The sequence below is a fragment of the Lepidochelys olivacea genome, assembly GCF_965140295.1.
Source record: "Lepidochelys olivacea isolate rLepOli2 genome assembly, chromosome: 1".
Lineage (NCBI taxonomy): Eukaryota > Metazoa > Chordata > Testudines > Cheloniidae > Lepidochelys > Lepidochelys olivacea.
This window is the reverse complement of record NC_140411.1, coordinates 149,853,237-149,869,915: the sequence shown is the minus strand read 5'-3', so window position 1 is coordinate 149,869,915 and position 16,679 is coordinate 149,853,237. Positions and strand designations below refer to the sequence as shown.

The 16,679-nt window shown below is 38.2% G+C and overlaps 1 protein-coding gene across 3 annotated transcripts in view; it reads left to right on the top strand.

The window, feature by feature from the left end:
• DMD (dystrophin) overlaps positions 1-16,679 on the top strand; it is a gene marked incomplete at both ends in the record, with an annotated part of 1,846,964 nt that overhangs the window by 1,437,473 nt on the left and 392,812 nt on the right. For all 3 annotated transcript variants that reach the window (XM_084636024.1, XM_084636023.1, XM_084636025.1), the window contains one exon: positions 16,007-16,196. In XM_084636024.1, coding sequence (XP_084492150.1) covers positions 16,007-16,196 — 190 coding nt within the window. The remainder of the gene's footprint in view (positions 1-16,006; positions 16,197-16,679) is intronic.

The following is a 16,679-nucleotide window of genomic DNA, read 5'->3' as shown; positions in this document are numbered from 1 at the left end:
AGTAATTAACATTTATAGTTTTGGGTATTGATTCTAATGGTCCTTTCTTTAAGGAGAGTAATTAACATTTATAGTTTTGGGTATTGATTAATGTGCATCCGCCACCATGTGATTTGCTTGCTTTGCAGTCAGCCATACTGATTGTAAATTGTTGACCATGATTTTGTGTTTGTTTAGTGTCATCAACAAACACTGAAAATATCTTAGAAAAATCCCACTCACCTTGTTCTGGAGCAAATAATTCACAAAAAAACAGTTCGATAATCTTCACTTTTATAATCGTGCCTTTTCAAATTGGGTTTATTAAAATAATATAAACAAGCCATTGTTTATTCAGTTTGATATGATGAATAAACTAGTATGCTAACAATCTTGGTCAGCTTTGATCATGTAAATATAATTTAGTAATATCAAATCATTGAGATATTTTAATGTAATGAATGGATACCAATTGACATGACCCTGCTTTGGATCATCGAGAATGAGGTGCATTTGTTACACAGTAGGTTAAAATGGCACGTCAGTGTATTCAATAACTGCAAAATAAATCCAGGTAGGTTTTAAAAATCCATGATTTCCTCAAAAAATTAGTACCTTTACATTTTAGATGGTTGCAAAGGTAAAATATTACTGCATGTGTAATTTATTCAGTAAAATATAGAAAAGTAGAGACTCAACATTAGGGACGCATTAGCACATCCTATTGCCCAAATATCACACTTGTTATAACAATAACCTTCTAATGACATTTTTCAGCTTAAAATTGCTCTTGCTAATTTTTGTGCAGTCAGTGCAAGTATTTTATTGCAAGAGAAAAGAGTAAAGTGGAGCAGTGGACAGATAAATCTGCAGAAGTTGTCTCTTCCTGACAATGCATTTGCAAGCTTGCTCATTAGCATTTTTAACAAAAAGGTGACAGTTGTCTATACTATGAATATCTGTAACGTGCTTTAATATCAGTTATACCTCATTTCTTGCTAATTGCACCATAATGCACCCATCTAAAGCATTTAGCTGAGGTTGAGTAAATTCTGATTTCTGTGTTAAGATTGTGTGACACTTCTGAAAGTGCATAGCTCTAATTTTAAGTGTTTTATCCTCTTGAAAATTGTTTTATTTACAAGAATAGCAAGGCAAAATATTTTTCCCATTGACTCTTAATGTCCTCCTTATATTATTTCAGAAAATACCTTGCAGAATTATTTTGAAAAAATAAATCCCATACAGATTGCAGTATTAGAATGAAGGTCTGGAAAAATTGACTGGACATCTACTGTCTGGAGGAACAAACCTTGCAGCCAAAGATAGACAGGAAGTTAGGGAAGCCCCAGTATGCAAGCCCGAAAACTATACTATCCCCAGCTACTCAAAAAGTAGTTTGGGATTTCTACCTTGGATCCTGTTGGTCTTACTGTCTTTCATATCAGCCTCTGACAAGAAGGCATCTGATAAAAGTGAAACTTAGCTCTGCTACAACTTTGTGTAGAGCTGGTTTTCCAGCACCATGTTAGAAAAGCTAGTTAGAATGGTTGATTTAATTGATGCTGGTTGCAAATGGCACTAAGGAGACAAAAAGGTAGCCAGGAATTGGCATGGCACAGGGGCATCCTAGCCATGCTCCTATGTGAATCTTTCCCATGTAAGTGGCAATTCACTGGAAGATCATCACTATACAGGGGTGATCCCTTCCCCGGCCCCGGGCTGGGTAATGACAGACTACACCAATGGAGTGGCACACAGCTGCCCATGAAATATGGACCATTATCTTTACATGTTTTTAATTTGTGTATACATAGTGGGTCTGATGCAGCACCAAATGAAATCAATGGGAATTTTCTCATTGACTTCTCTTGGTACTAAATCAGGCATAATAATAATGTTTGTCTTGCTGTAATTAAACCTTATTTTATATAATATGTTTATAAACCATATTTGATGTTTCACATGCTAAAGTGTAGATGATAAAAGCAAAGGCTGGAAGATTAACTTAGAAGCTTCCATTTGAAAGGTATTCATTTAGAAAAGCACTCATGGCTATCTACTTGCATTCCTAAAGACTTTTTCCTGCACCATGTGACTGATATATGTTATTTGTGTAAGATAGTATGAACTTGTGTGCTGGCTTTCTTCTCAAAGCACATTTATCTGAAATGGGTACATTTAAAAAAAATAGTTGTTGTTTACGTTAGCAAGTTAAATTGCTGCATCCATCACATCACTTTTTCACCTCTGTAGAATTGTAAACATGAACTTATTTCCTGGCAGATGAGCTGGGCTGCAATTTTCAGCTAATTGGAAGAAGCAGACCTGAGTCGGGTACTGTCCGCCTGATTTCAGTCTTAAGATATGATGATGATTATTGTGTCAAATACAATCAAGCATGTGGGCCTTGAAATGACAAGAGGCCTAGCTGTTTTTAGTTCAGGATTTTATATCAAGTTAGACCTCCTGTTCACAGATAGTCACATCTGGTTGCAAAAGAATACTATTTTAAATGTGCAATTTGTAGACTCTGAAATAAATTAGGGCTGAGAAAGCTTGATGTTTTGAAATCTGCGTGACACCACTATACTCCTCACATTATCACCACTTTCAGTTTCTTCAACAGATTGTCGCGTACATACATGTATGTTTTAAATAGTTATTTTGGTTAAAGAGAACAAAATATGCTTGAATGTTTTGTTAAAAGACTTTATGCTGGGTCTTCCAGTGTTCTATGAATGAGTCAAGTATGAAACTATGCATTAGTGACCATAACTAAATTGTGAAAAAATTATTTGGGAACATTTTGTTAAAGTACTCCAGCATATTAAGATATAGAGTCTTGGATAATTTATCTAGAATTTGTTGTAGCTAAAATCTATATGATAACCCATGCAAAAAATATAAGACAAGCCAATAAACTAAATTTAACTTAATTTTAAAAGTACAAACAAATTATGTGGTTTCTGATGCTTATCTGGGAGAAGAAAAAAATTCAGATTAAGTTTTTTGTTTTATTTGATAAGATTAAGTTTTGATGAGTTGGTAATGATAATGAGATCATAGAAACAAAATTTAAATAACAAGGCTGCTTACTTGAAGTTATTTCCAGGATATAATATCACTAAGTAGTAGGATCCTCCCTGCTAATGTAGAATCTGTGTCCTTATCTGTCTTTTATTGATTGAGTGAGTGAGTCCCCATGATTTATACCTACCAAGAACCAGTTCTCTGGTAGTTTTTACTAATCTGATAGTAATTTTCTGTTTTGTAATTTCTTGAAGCAGAACTAGGGCCCCAGTTCAGCAAAATGCATGGAGTGGAATCCTGGCTTCCCTGAAGTCAATGGGAGTGTAGGAATTTATTTCTGGGGGTTTAGGATTTCACCGTTAATGCTTTAACATCAAGTGTGTGTGCTTAAGTTCTATTGAAATCGGCGTGATTTGAGCACTTGCTCAATTGGGGCGTGAAGGTCCATCATCTCTGCTTTTTCCTTTCTTTTGAGTTTGAACTAGTACAAGTCAGGTGACAGTCCAGTTTGCATTCCAGCACTTTGCAAACAACACAGAAACTGTGGTTACTAGGTTACCTGTATGTACTGTAATATATAGTCTGTCCTGGACCACTTCAAGCTATGCCTTCCAGGGTATGACATCAATTTTTAAGAAGGAACACTTTTTACATTCAAGTATGCTCGAGGACCCAGGCTCTAGGACTTTCAAAACAAACATACTGGAATATAAATAACAAGTGTGTGTACATATAAATAGTAATGGGTGTGTGTATATACGTGTTTTATGTATATAATTTATGGTAATAGGTCTTAACTAGTACTAGTTACTGCATTGTAGATCAGTATATGAAGCAGGAGCCTTTCTCCTAGCTGCTGCTTTCACTACATCTTCTCCAGAGGCTGGGTAATTCATAGCTACCTACAACTTCTAGATTGAATAGTGCAGCGCTGGACCTCCATTGCTGCTTGGTAGTGCTGCTTTTTCTGTACTTGTAGGTTTTTTAAAGATTTTATTCATAAAATACAAGGTGGCAGACCATCAGAATGCTTATTTTTTAAAAAAAGCATGTCTACAGTCACTTGTGCTTCAGTTTAATCTACGTATTACATTGCGCCCATTGCTGTGTTTTGAGAGTTCTGGTTAAAGTCCACCCGCCTCCATAAGAAGAAATATAATGCAGTTACCCCTACATAGGGTGTATTCTAGCCACACATCATCACATAATACACAGAACAACATAAAATAGAAATACTAACAGAAAAAAGTAAGTCCGTTGGAAAATAAGCCCCATTCTGTTGCATGGTAGCAGGGAGTACTACTTGCAAGGCTACCAAGCTCAACATCTGGGAGGTGGCAGCTTTAACTGAAAACTATGCTAACAGTTTAATGGTGTCTTTTTTGAGTCTTAATTCATCTAATGTAATGCCATCAATTATTAAATTTAGTTGTTTATACAGTAGTTAACAGTAAGAAAACAAATGCCTTTAAAACCTAATTATTTTGATAATCAGTTTTAATTACACTTAACTACTTTGTAAGCCAAAATTTTATCTTAATAAATTGTATCTAAATAATTAAACCAGTTATTAGATACCACCATTGACTGCTGTGAAATCTCAAGAGTGATACGTTTTGGACTGCAGTAAAAATTGAAATAGTCAAATATATGAGATCAGAGATCAGAATTTAAAGTACTGGAGACTTTGAAGACACTTGAGAAGAGTGTATGATGACGGATTGATGTATAAATTAAAAGTCCTAAATATGTATCATTTACCTAAGAGATGACAAAAGAGGCATGAAAGTAATAATGATAGCATAATATACTTCACACTTATTCATTTGTTTACGTGGTGAAGTTGTTAGTGATAAGGTAGGGCGTGAATTTAAAGCGCAATAGTTATTCTGGAATAGCTTCTCGTGTGAACACTCTTATTCAGAAATAAAAGTGCCTTTTTCCAGTTTAGCTAATCTGTTTGCAAAAACAAAATAATTGGTGGCATACATGTGGGAAGAGTTGTTAAAATTTATCTTAGCAGAACCAACAAGTTCAGGAAAGCATCATACTTAATGGATTCCTTTCATTCTGTGACCCAGATACGGTTACTTAGGTGCCTGTCTGCCTCTTTAGGCACCTAAGTCTACCACTTGGGTATCATGGACATTTTCTAAGCCGCTGCTCTGATGCCTAAATACCCCTGGGTGCCTGATATTCCACCAACTGGCGTTTTCAAAGCAGTCTTAAGAGCTACTGCCATCCCACAGCTAATCAGCTGCTCAGAGTCCTAGTGTGTGCCAACGTCCTGGAGGCATTGAAGCAGGATTTTTAAACTAGGCAGGAGAATCTCAACAACGGGACCCACGCCTGTAGGCATCTTGGGAGCAAACTTAAGACTAACACCTTTCAGACCCTGAAGCAGGTGGGCTGCATGCAGGTCACCAATAGGGTGAGGGCAGCACAACAGCTGCAAAAAAGATGCTCTGGGCACAGGGTAGTATAGGGTAAGTGTGAGAGAGGTGTTGAGCATGAGCAGGACAAAGAGAAAATTTTGGCTGCTAGGGTATTGTCTACCTTAACAGCTAACCTAGCTAGCTTAGGGGCCTAACTTCAGGAGAGAGTTCTTTGCTGAGGACCCTAGTTCAGGGCTGGAAATTCCATTAGGCAGCAGGGCACCTAGGGGTTAGGTTTACAATGCTTAATGGAGTAACATCTAAATGCCTTTACGGATCTGGGCTGAATCTCCTAGTTCAGATATCATCTAACTCCTCCAGCTCTTGAGTGAATCACTGAAACATATTCAGCCACAGATTAAATGGTTCCAGAAAGGATCAGTGCCCCCCTCAACATTAGTTCCACAAGGGATGTCTAGACGCACTGTAGCTATCACAGAAGAAATCTGCAAAACTACCATCAGTCATCTATCAACCTTTTCATATATCACTACAGACTTTACATTTTAACCTTCAGCAGAATCATCCTGTGGCAAGAAGGTTCTCCAAGTAGTGATCCTAACATAAATTCATATTACTAATGTGAAGGATTTTAAGTCAGGATTCAGAATGGAAGTGTATTATCTGATTATTTTCCTTTCTGGAATTGACCTATCCTTCATCCCTTGAAATGAATTATTTCAGTATTTCTATGATGGCCCCTTAACAGGTCAAAGTGTATCACTGGAATTAACTGTTCCAATTCCGTTTTGGAGTTACTCAGCTATCATGATGACAGAAGGGATGTGGCCAAAGCCCCTAGCCTTTTGTGGACATTATTTACTGGAAGGGAGGCACAGACCAGAAGGTCTTGAATTCAGAGAGTGATTAGCCCCAGAAAATGAGTTCGGGTAACTTTAAATTGTGCTGAATAGGAATACCAAAAGAGAGAAAATGCATTTAAATAGAAGAGCTCACAAAGTGTAGAATTAAAGCCTCTACAAGTTACTGAGCCAGCCAGCATCCAATATATTTTATCTTTCAACCCAATGTGGTAACATTAGACCACCACAGCACACAGATGGAAGTGTGATTTAGCAGACCGTAGAACACTCTGATTTTCCCCATTAGATCACACTTAACGAAACACCTGTGCTAAATAAATTTATGACAGTTCACTGGGATATGCTCCGTGTTGTTGTTTTTTATTTATTTTTTTACTTTCTGCAGTGCTCATTTATTCTTATGAAAATAATGAAGAATACTTATTGTGACAGGGTCAGGTCAGATGGCTACAGGAAAGTGGTCCTGCTGGGATCCTGGAAGTGGGCAGGCAGAAGCCTGTCCACTGATAAAGGACCTCTCCCAGCCTAAGGGAAGGATCCACAAGGCCCAAGATCTCAATTAATTACGGGAGACAACTAAAGATATATCAGGGGCAGGAGTCACAGGGCTAAACGAAGGGAACCTGATGGGGACACCGAGCAGAGAACCCCAGACAGCACCCACTGCTTCTCGAAGGTGTCAGGGGAACCAATGGATGTCGCTCAGAGGAACTCTGCCCGGATGCGTAAGTGGACGGAGGATCAGAAATAGGCCATGCAGTTGCAGTGGGTTATATGGTTTTTGTAGTGTACATTGGAATAATACTTCCTTATTTACTTTCTCCAACCACTCATGATTTTATAGACCTCAATCATATCCCCCCACCCCTCTTAGTTGTAAGGAGCATAAGTATTATAATTGCCATTTTGCAGATGGGTAAATAGGGCAAAAAAGTTTAAATGATTTGCTCAACATCATGTAGTCAACAGTAGAGTTGGGAAGATAAATCAATATCCCTGACTTCTAGGCCTTTCCCACATACCTTTATATATATATATTAGTAGGGCTCCGTGTCTGTCATGGAGCTGTAGAAGTCACGGATTCCATGATTTTCCTTGACTTCTGCAGTGGCCAGTATGGCTGACCCCAGGCCAGCCCAAGCAGTTGGCTCAAGGGACCGGCTCCAGAGCCAGTCGCACTGTGACTAAATCGTAGCCTTATGTATTAGTAGATACATACTACTAACTGTGGTATGTAACCTATCATTTAAATCAGCTTCTGTACCAGATGACTGGAGGATAGCTAATGTGACGCCAACTTTTTAAAAAAGCTCCAGAGGTGATCCCAGCAATTACAGGCTGGTAAGCCGAACTTCAGCACCAGGCAAATTGGTTGAAACTGTAATAAAGAACAGAATTCTCAGACACGTAGATGAACATGATTTGTTGGGGAAGAGTCAACATGTTTTTTATAAAGGGAAATCATACGTCATTAATCTATTAGAATTTATTGGGGCACCAAGCATGTGGACAAGGGTGATCCAGTGGATATACTGTACTTAGATTTTCAGAGAGCCCTTGGCAAGGTTCATTGCCAAAGGCTCTTAAGCAAAGTAAGCTGTCATGGGATAAGAGGGAAGGTCCTCTCTTGGATCAGTAACTAGTTAAAAGATAGGAAACAAAGAGTAGGAATGGTGAGTTTTCAGAATGAAGAGAGGTAAATACTCACATCCCTCAGTGGTCCCCTGTAGTGGAACCAGTACTATTCAGCATATTCATAAATGATGTGTAAACAAGGGGTAAACAGTGAGGTGGCAAAATTTGCAGATGATTCAAAACTACTCAAGATAGTTAAGTCCAAAGGAGACTGTGAAGAGTTACAAAGGGATGTGACAAAACTGGGTGATTTGACTACAAAATGGCAAATGAAATTCAATGTTGATACAGCAAAGCAATGCACATTGGAAAACAATCCCAACTATGCATATAAAATGATGGGGTCTAAATGTGCCACTACCACTCAAGAAAGAGATCTTGGAGTCATTGTGGATAGTTCTCTGAAAACATCCACTCAGCGCAGCAGCAGTCAAAAAAGCTGACAATGTTGAGAATCATTAGGAAAGGGATAGATAATAGGACAGAAAATATATTGCCTCTATATAAATCCATGGTATGCCCACGTCTTGAATACTGTATACAGATCTAGTCACTCCATCACAAAAAAGATATAATGGAATTGGAAAAGGTACAGAAAAGGGCAACAAAAATGATTAGGGGTATGGAACAGCTTTCATATAAGGAGAGATTAATAAGACTGGGACTTTTCAGCTTGGAAAGGAGACAACTGAGGGGGAATATGCTAGAGGTCTATAAAATCATGACTAGTGTGAGAAAGTAAATAAGAAAGTGTTATAACTCCTCTTCATAACATAAGAACTAGGGGTCACCAAATGAAATTCATAGTTAGCATGTTTAAAACAAACAAAAGGAAGTATTTTGGACACAGTGTAGTCGACCTGTGGAATTTGTTGCCATAGGATGTTGTGAAGGCCAAGACTGTAACAGAGTTTAAAAAAAAACTAGGTAAGTTTGTGGAGGATAGGTCCATCAATGGCTATTAGCCAGGATAGTCAGGAATGGTATCTCTAGCCTCTGTTTGCCAGAAGCTGGGAATGGGCGATGGGGGCGATCTTTTCTATTCATTCCTTCTGAAGTCTGTGGCGTTAGCTTCTGTCAGAAGACAGGATACTAGGCTAGGTGGACCATTAGTCTGACCCAGTATGGCTGTTTTTATGTACTTTGTGTTGTATGAAGTTTAGTATTGTTGAATGAAGGTGACTCAAGAATATTTTTAAGAGTTGCATGGTATTTTTAAGATTTCTCCTCTTCTGGGTTCTGATGGAGTATGCCACAGAAACATGATCCTTTGTTTCAGCCTTTGTGTTTAGCACATTTGAAAGAATGAAAAAACTATTTAAATAAAGTTGGAATGGAAGTGCTTACTTCTGTTACTGGATTCTGTTAATATAAGTGAAACACATTCATCTATTTTATTCTATATACACAGAGCAGGAATTCCTGAAACCACTCTAAAAATGCTATTAACTATTATGTAGAAAACATTTTATTGAATAAACCACATTAAGGAAACAGTAAAGAAATATGAGTAAAACTGTAATTATCTGGATCCCCTTTTGGTAGGAAAGGGATAGTAAAGCATTTGATAATTGCATCTTCAGATCAAATTAGTTTCTATGTAAATCTGAGGAACATCCAAATTTCAGATAACCAGTGATTTGGATAATTGGGGTTCACTAGCATTAAATTTGAAACATAAACACTTCCCTAATACTTTTATAAAATAAAATAAGGCTTTTAACTTTCATATGTTTCACCTAGGGCTTTGGCAATCAAATTTCAAAACGTTAATCTTAGATTTTAGGTTGAGCAGGCCCTTAAAACTTCAAAAGCAGATGTGGGGATTTGCTTTCTGGAAGGATTGAAGATGATTCTTGGGGTGGAAACTCTACCTCTTCTTCTACCAGTTTGCCATGTTTGCAGTAGTGCCATCATCATGTCAAGTTAGACAGTAAAGAATTAGGGGCATCTTAACAGAATGTCATGTTTTCATTTCTTTGGTTTGTTTTTTACCTTTAGCAATTCAAAATAGTGTGTGTGGAGGAAGTGGGCGGGTTGTAGTATTTAGATTGCCCAGTCTTCTTCTATGAAAATAAATGTTCCCTCCCTCACCCATCATCCTTTGTTATAATTTGTACTTGATATAAAATCAAACTTATATTTAGATGATACAAACCCAGGAAACCCTGTCTTAAATTTTTTATGTAATGCCACTAAACTCCTCATCCAGAGTATGTATTTCCCTCTCTCCTATAATTTTCTTGTGGTTTTCATTATTATATCCTAAATGTGACATCCGAATTGCTTTATTCATCATCTTAGAGGCCTTCCTTTCCACATTTCAATCTTATTATTTTGCAAATACATCACCGTTTAAAGAACCAATTATATTAAAATATATGGATGTACTGCAGAGATTTCAGAAAGCAGCATGGAATATGCCTATTCCAGTTTCAAATTCCAATTTTTGTGAGATTATTGTTAAATGATAAAGGTTGTGACTTTGTTTTGAAGAGTAAGTCATTCTCCCCCTCCCCCCCGATTCATGTAAAGTCTGTGTATGACTGATTTAAGAATTCAATGCAAGCACCTAAAAAGTTAACACTTTTTAAACACATCAGCAATCTAAAGATCTAAATTTTTTTTAAATAAAAAGAGAGAGAGAGAATAAGAGAGAACCTATTTCAAATAAGTATCCCATTTCCAATAATCTTTTTGGGTGTTATTTCTTCCATAGTTGAGAGGGTGACCTGTCACGATTACTATATATAGAGAGAGTAAGTAAAATGTTAAATGCGCCAATATTTAGAAGGCAAAAATACTAGCGGTTTTGTAGTTAACAGTATGCTCTGTGGAAAACCATGTGGTTTTGCACGCTCAAAGAATTATGCTCCCTAAGATTTCTGAGAGTCATAGCAGAACAGTGTCAGAATATTCTTTATAGCTAACATGTATCTCACTGTAAGCCCAGTACAATTAAAGAAGGTATTGTTTCTTGTAGTGTAGACGCTTCCATTAAACATAAATTCCGGTCTTCAGCAATATGTCTACATCTGGTCTATTTTTCCCTTGACCTGAGCTCATGTTCATAAATGTTCTAGATTAAAAATTACCTATTTAGTAACATCGGTGGGTCAGTTTTAGTTTTTGATCCTACTTTTCAGTCTGCAATGCAGAAAATAACAAACTCCTTTTCTTTTACACCTTGGTATGCTATTTGCAGCATGCAGCTATATTTATCAGATCTGCTGTGGTTCACATTAATTCTACTTAGAATCATGCCTGTGTCCCAGGTTTCAGAGGAAATTCAGGTTGTTAGGGAATTGATCCACATTATAAAGCAAGGTTCTGATCTTGCAAAGATTTAACCATGGGCTTAGTTTTTGTAGGATTGGGCCCTAACTGTGGTCCACTAGTGAAGCATAATTTACAGAAGAATCCTGCTCTGTAGAACTGGATAACCCACATGGTCTTTTTCCATCTTCGGTGAATAAGGCAATACACAGATGCAAGACATCTGCTATAACACAAAGCTGAGTCAAGTGATGTCACAAGAAAGTTGTCTTGCCACTGTTATGCCCTCTCACACTGTCACCCAAACAAACCAGGGTTCAATAATGGCAAATGAGTAGAGAACGACCCTGTAGACTGTATGCTCCAGCTCACACCAGTTGAGCACTTACCACCCAGTGTATATCAGACCTGGACTATATGATGTTGTCTTAATTGATTCCACACTGGAGTTGGCAGCTCTAGAGATGTGATACTCAAGTGGGGCTACACTTTTGGCCCCAATACCTGTGACTGTGGCAAAGAGCCTCAAAATATAAAAAGAAAAGGAGTACTTGTGGCACCTTAGAGACTAACAAATTTATTTGAGCATAAGCTTTCGTGAGCTACAGCTCACTTCATCGGATGCATTCAGTGGAAAATGCAGTGGGGAGATTTATATACACAGAGAACATGAAACAATGGGTGTTACCATACACACTGTAACGAGAGATCACTTAAGGTGAGCTATTACCAGCAGGGGGAAGGGGGAGAACCTTTTGTAGTGATAATAGAGGCTGTCCGGTTTGGCCAATGTACATGGCAGAGGGGCATTGCTGGCACATGATGGCATATATCACATTAGTAGATGTGCAGGTGAATGAGTCCCTGATGGTGTGGCTCATGTGGTTTGGTCCTCTGATGGTGTCGCTAGAGTGGATATGGGGACAGAGTAGGCAATGAGGTTTGTTACAGGGATTGGTTCCTGGATTAGTGTTTCTGTTGTGTGGTGTGTAGTTGCTGGTGAGTATTTGCTTCAGGTTGGGGGGCTGTCTGTAAGTGAGGACTGACCTGTCTCCTAAAGTCTATGAGAGTGAGGGATCGTTTTCCAGGATAGGTTGCAGATGCTGGAGAGGTTTTAGCTGGGGGCTAAGTGGCATCCTGTTAGTTTCCTTGTTGGGCCTGTCCTATAGTAGGCGACTTCTGGGTACCCATCTCGCTCTGTCAAGCTGTTTCCTCACTTCCCCAGGTGGGTATTGTAGTTTTGAGAATGCTTGATAAAGATCTTGTAAGAGTTTTCTCTGTCTGAGGGATCGGAGCAAATTTGGTTGTATCTTAAGGGCTGTAGACAACGGATTGTGTGATATGTCCTGGATGGAAGCTGGAGGCATGTAGGTAAGTATAGCGGTCAGTAGGTTTCCGGTATAGGGTGGTGTTTATGTGACCATCACTTATTTGCACTGTAGTGTCCAGGAAGTGGGCTGGTCCAGGCTGAGGTTGACGGTGGGGTGGAAATTATTGAAATCCAGGTGGAATTCTTCAAGGGCCTCCTTCCCGTGGGTCCATATGATTAAGATGTCATCAGTGTAGCGCAAGTATAGGAGGGGCAGTAGGGGATGAGAGCTGAGGAAGCGTTGTCCTTAGTCAGACATAAAAATGATGGCATACTGTGGGGCCATGTGGGTACCCATAGCAGTGCCACTGACTTGAAGGTATAAGTTGTCCCCAAATCTGAAATGTTTGTGAGTGAGGATAAAGTCACAAAGCTCAGCCACCAGGTGTACCATGGCCTCATCAAGGATACTGTTCCTGACAGCTTGTAGTCCATCCTCGTGTGGAATATTGGTGCAAAGAGCTTCTACATCCATGGTGGCCAGGATGGTGTTTTCAGGAAGATCAGTGATACGTTGTAGTTTCCTCAGGAAGTCGGTGGTTCTTGAAGATAGCTAGGAGTGCTGGTAGCGTAGGGTCTGAGGAGAGAGTCCAAATAGCCAGATAATCCTGCTGTAAGAGTGCCAATGCCTGAAATGATGGGGCATCCAGGGTTTCCAGGTTTATGGATCTTGGGTAGCAGATAGAATACCCCTGGTTGGGGCTCTAGGGGTGTGTCCATGCAGATTTGTTCCTGTGCTATAGCAGGGAGTTTCTTGAGTAGATGGTGTAGTTTTTTTTGGTACTCCTCAGTGGGATCGGAGGATAGTGGCCTGGAGAATGTGGTGTTGGAGAGTTGCCTGGCAGCCTCCTGTTCATAATCCGACCTGTTCATTATGTTCTTTCCCTCTCTTGGTATTGACACCTCCTCATCAATGGTTGGGAGTGGACTACATCCACCCTGATTGAATTGGCCCTATCAACAGTGTTTCTCCACTTGTAAGGTAACTCCCTTCTCTTCATGTATAATAATGCCTGCATCTGTAATTTTCACTCCATGCATCTGAAGAAGTGGGTTTTTTACCCATGAAAGCTTATGCCCAAATAAATCTGTTAGTCCTTAAGCTGCCAACAGACTCTTCGTTGTTTTTATCATTATATGGACACTTAGAGCCACTTTTTGATGCTACTCATACCAGTGTAAAATTGGAATAATTCTATTGATTTAAAGAGAGTAACTCCAGATTTGCACATATGTAACTGACATCAGAATACAGTCCTTTATCTCTTGAAGAAATAATAAATGAATGAATGAATAGCCTAAGACAAGGGATTTAACATTTTTTCTCTTTCCGTATTACAAAAATGGGTTCAATAATTATACTCACCTTTGTCACAAGGTGGTTGAGAGACACAAGTAATGTTTTAAAATGTGAAACATGGATTGTGGATTTTAGCTCTGAATTAATAAATTGTCGTCATTTGACTGAATTGAATTCGCTGCTCTTACACTTCTGAGCTATGACTGGCTGCTTTAAATCCCTCTGTTTCCTGGCTGTATTCATAGTTTGGAAGAATCCTTGATGAAAAAACATGGTAAATGGGTAAAGCACCTTAAAACTATTTTTCAGCCTAATTCTTGTTTTTTCTGGTTCAGCAACAGCTAGGTAATAGGTTGTGCCTTTCGTTCTTTAGGAATCTAACCTTTTGGTGACAATAAACAAGATTTAATATTGGCTCTAGCACACAGAAATTTCATGATTTCAGTGTGAATTGGTGGGAAATTTACAATGTTGGAAAATATTTCTGGGATAATCTGTTGTGCAACTTTCTTTCAGACTACCTAGAAAACTGCATCACTCTTGGACTTCCAACCCAAACATAAATGCTCATCAGTAGAAAGTTGTGTAAATTCAGGTCACATAGCTGTTCGTTAGCCAGGAAAAGTAGGCTATGCTGAAACATCATGCACAAATATGAAACTAGCTATTGGTTGAAGACTGAACATACGATTGAGCAGTGCAACTCTGGAAATACCTCCCACAATCAGATGCATATGGTGATATGTTTACTGCAGATAGGGGAAGATACATATAGAATTTTGCTGCTTTGCTGTCACACACAGATCTATCGACAGTAGGAGGCAATTGTTTGAGAGTCTCCTCAGTGGTAGGATTCTGATGTATAAGAGATCTAGTCTTAACTTCCTTTGCCAATCAGTATATGGAGCTAGTGTTCAGTTATCACACCTTAAACTATATTTATGAGATGATAAATGTTTAGACTCAACCCTTTTATTATGAATGGTTGATACTTTCTGAACCTATTCCATGCATTCCAAGCTAATGCAGTGAAGACAAAAGAGGAGGCTTCTATCCTATGTTAGCAATAACTACACTGCTGAAGAATGTGTGCTCAGCAAAAACATCTCCCATGATGAATAAACAACTCATGCATGAGCAGTGCTGCCATCAGATCTTCAGGAGTTGTTTATTGCTGAGTATGCACTTCCCATGATAAAGTTACTGTCCAAATAAATTATAGTTTTGCTTAATAATTGACAGTCACATATTAATAAGTGATGTGTCACATGCAGGTGTTTGAATTTTTAATCAATTTTGAGCCTAATTTAATAATCAAAAACTGTGCGTGCAAATAGGACATAAATTTTCTACTAGTTCTGGTGGATCAGACCAAATTTACCATATACCTAAGGGGTTTTTATTACAGGAACACTTGGTCCTTGAATATTCTTCTTTACCAAATTGTTATAATTTAGGTTTTTGCCAAAGGCAGAGAAATATTCTTGAGATTTCAAAGGTGATCTTTTATTAAAAAGCTGATATAGATCTTTTTATGGTTGTTTCATTGTATAATTTGTGTAAGACCTTTCTATATGGTAGAGCAGCTTCATGACCCTTTGAACATCTTCTGCATTGTTAGGACACAAGGTGATGAATACAGCTCCCAAAGCTTGCAACTTAGAGGAATTATTAATTGCAGTAAACTATCCTTGCCACTCAGTGACCAAAAACTACTTTGTGATTTCCAAAAATTAAACAAGCTTGCAGGCAGCAGCAGGCTTATGAGTGATAAGTGAAAAAGCTTTGATCATATTTGAAAGGAATTAACCTTGATTTGTTTGAGTTCCAAAATTTCAGGTATAGTACATGGTGTTCTTTACCAAAGTAATGTCATTTCCTCTAGATTGCAGTTGAAAAATGTCATTGTGTACCTCCTCCCACCATCCAAAAAGACAGAGATGAACATTAGCTTGGGGGATGGAAGGGCATACAGTATATAGTGCATCATTCTTATGTACATTTTCTTTCATTATAGTAGCTTATCTACAAATTCTCTTCTCTTGATTAGTACAGTAAAAACCTGCTGTGGGTTTGTGGGTTTGTTTGTTTTTAAAAAATCTACACTTGTTCTGATTTCTGTGAGTACTGCATTTGACTGTTTGTGCTTGCACAGGGTTAGTGAGCGAGAAGCTGAACTGGAAGCAGCTCTAAGGCTGCTGCAACAGTTCTACCTGGATCTGGAAAAGTTCCTTGCCTGGCTTACAGAAGCAGAGACAACTGCCAATGTCCTGCAGGATGCTACACACAAGGAAAGGATACTAGAGGACACGAAAGAGGTTCGGGAGCTCATGAAACAGTGGCAGGTAAGTCAAGTGTTTTAGCTACATAGACCTGCATGAATGCAAGATAATGATTTCTTTGTGCTTGTGCATGCTGTTTAGCTTATTTTAAACTGAAATGAAATTGAAAATAATACTGATTGTGGTACCAATGTTTAATTGTTGCTTTGGGGAATTCCTTTAAAAATTGGGTGACACATTCTGATTCTGTTTAACATCCTGATCTTTCAGTGACTGAGTCATTTAGACATGGAATGAGATACTGTGTGTTTTGAAGCACAACTTAAAACAAACAGAAATAAACTTTGCTGAAACAGATATTTAGATTTTATATTGCAGAAAAATTAATTATGGTGCTGATGCAGAGTCTTAAAGTAAGAGTTATTGACATATATGAGTGTTTGTTATGCATTTCTGATATTTATAGCAATCCTGTATATTGTGTCTAGTTTATTCTCTGTTGTTTAACTGAATTAGTTTTGCTCCATTACTTTCAAATACTTCAAA